The following is a 1,045-nucleotide window of genomic DNA, read 5'->3' as shown; positions in this document are numbered from 1 at the left end:
CATGGACTCGGGCGGCAGGAACGCCTCTGGCGCCCCAAACAGCACCCTGAGCGAGTCCCAGGGCAGCGCCATCCTCATCTCCTTCATCTACTCCGTGGTATGCCTGGTGGGGCTGTGCGGCAACTCCATGGTCATCTACGTGATCCTGCGCTACGCCAAGATGAAGACGGCCACTAACATCTACATCCTCAACTTGGCCATCGCGGATGAGCTGCTGATGCTCAGCGTCCCTTTTCTGGTCACCTCCACCCTGCTGCACCACTGGCCCTTTGGCTCGCTGCTCTGCCGCCTGGTGCTCAGTGTGGATGCCATCAACATGTTCACCAGCATCTACTGCCTGACCGTGCTCAGTGTGGACCGCTACATTGCTGTGGTGCACCCCATCAAGGCGGCTAGGTACCGCCGGCCCACTGTGGCCAAGATGGTCAATCTGTGTGTCTGGGTGCTTTCCATCCTCATCATCCTGCCCATTATCATCTTCTCCAACACAGCGGCCAACAGTGATGGAACAGTGGCTTGCAACATGCTCATGCCAGAGCCCACCCAGAAGTGGTTGGTGGTCTTTGTGGTCTACACCTTTCTGATGGGCTTCTTGTTGCCTGTGGTGGCCATCTGCCTGTGCTACATCCTCATCATTGCCAAGATGCGCATTGAAGGCTGGCTGGCAGCAACGCAAACGCTCGGAGCGCAAGATCACCCTCATGGTCATGATGGTGGTGATGGTCTTTGTCATCTGCTGGATGCCCTTCTACATCGTGCAGCTGGTCAATGTCTTTGTGGAGCAGGATGATGCCACCATCAGCCAGCTCTCCGTCATCTTGGGCTACGCCAACAGCTGTGCCAACCCCATTCTCTATGGCTTTCTCTCGGACAACTTCAAGCGGTCCTTCCAGCGGCTGCTCTGCCTCAGTTGGATGGACAATGCTGCAGAGGAACCCATCGACTACTATGCCACTGCCCTCAAGAGCAGGGCATACAGCGTGGAGGACTTTCCCCCAGACAACTTGGAGTCAGGGAGCATGTACAGGAATGGCACTTGCACCTC

The 1,045-nt window shown here is 56.8% G+C and overlaps 1 protein-coding gene across 1 annotated transcript; it reads left to right on the top strand.

Moving 5' to 3' along the window:
- Position 1: 1 nt before the first annotated feature.
- LOC104527362 (somatostatin receptor type 1-like) lies at positions 2–1,043 on the top strand (the record flags this gene model as incomplete). Its single annotated transcript, XM_010171058.1, is given in 2 exon segments — positions 2–648; positions 650–1,043. Coding segments are annotated over 2 exon segments (1,041 nt in total), but the record flags the coding sequence as incomplete, so codon positions are not given.
- Between the last annotated feature and the right edge of the window lie 2 nt (positions 1,044–1,045).

Source organism: Antrostomus carolinensis, unplaced genomic scaffold (genome assembly GCF_000700745.2).
Source record: "Antrostomus carolinensis isolate BGI_N321 unplaced genomic scaffold, ASM70074v2 scaffold51326, whole genome shotgun sequence".
NCBI lineage: Eukaryota > Metazoa > Chordata > Aves > Caprimulgiformes > Caprimulgidae > Antrostomus > Antrostomus carolinensis.
Note: the sequence above shows the minus strand (reverse complement) of the source record. Positions and strands in the feature narration are given on the sequence as shown.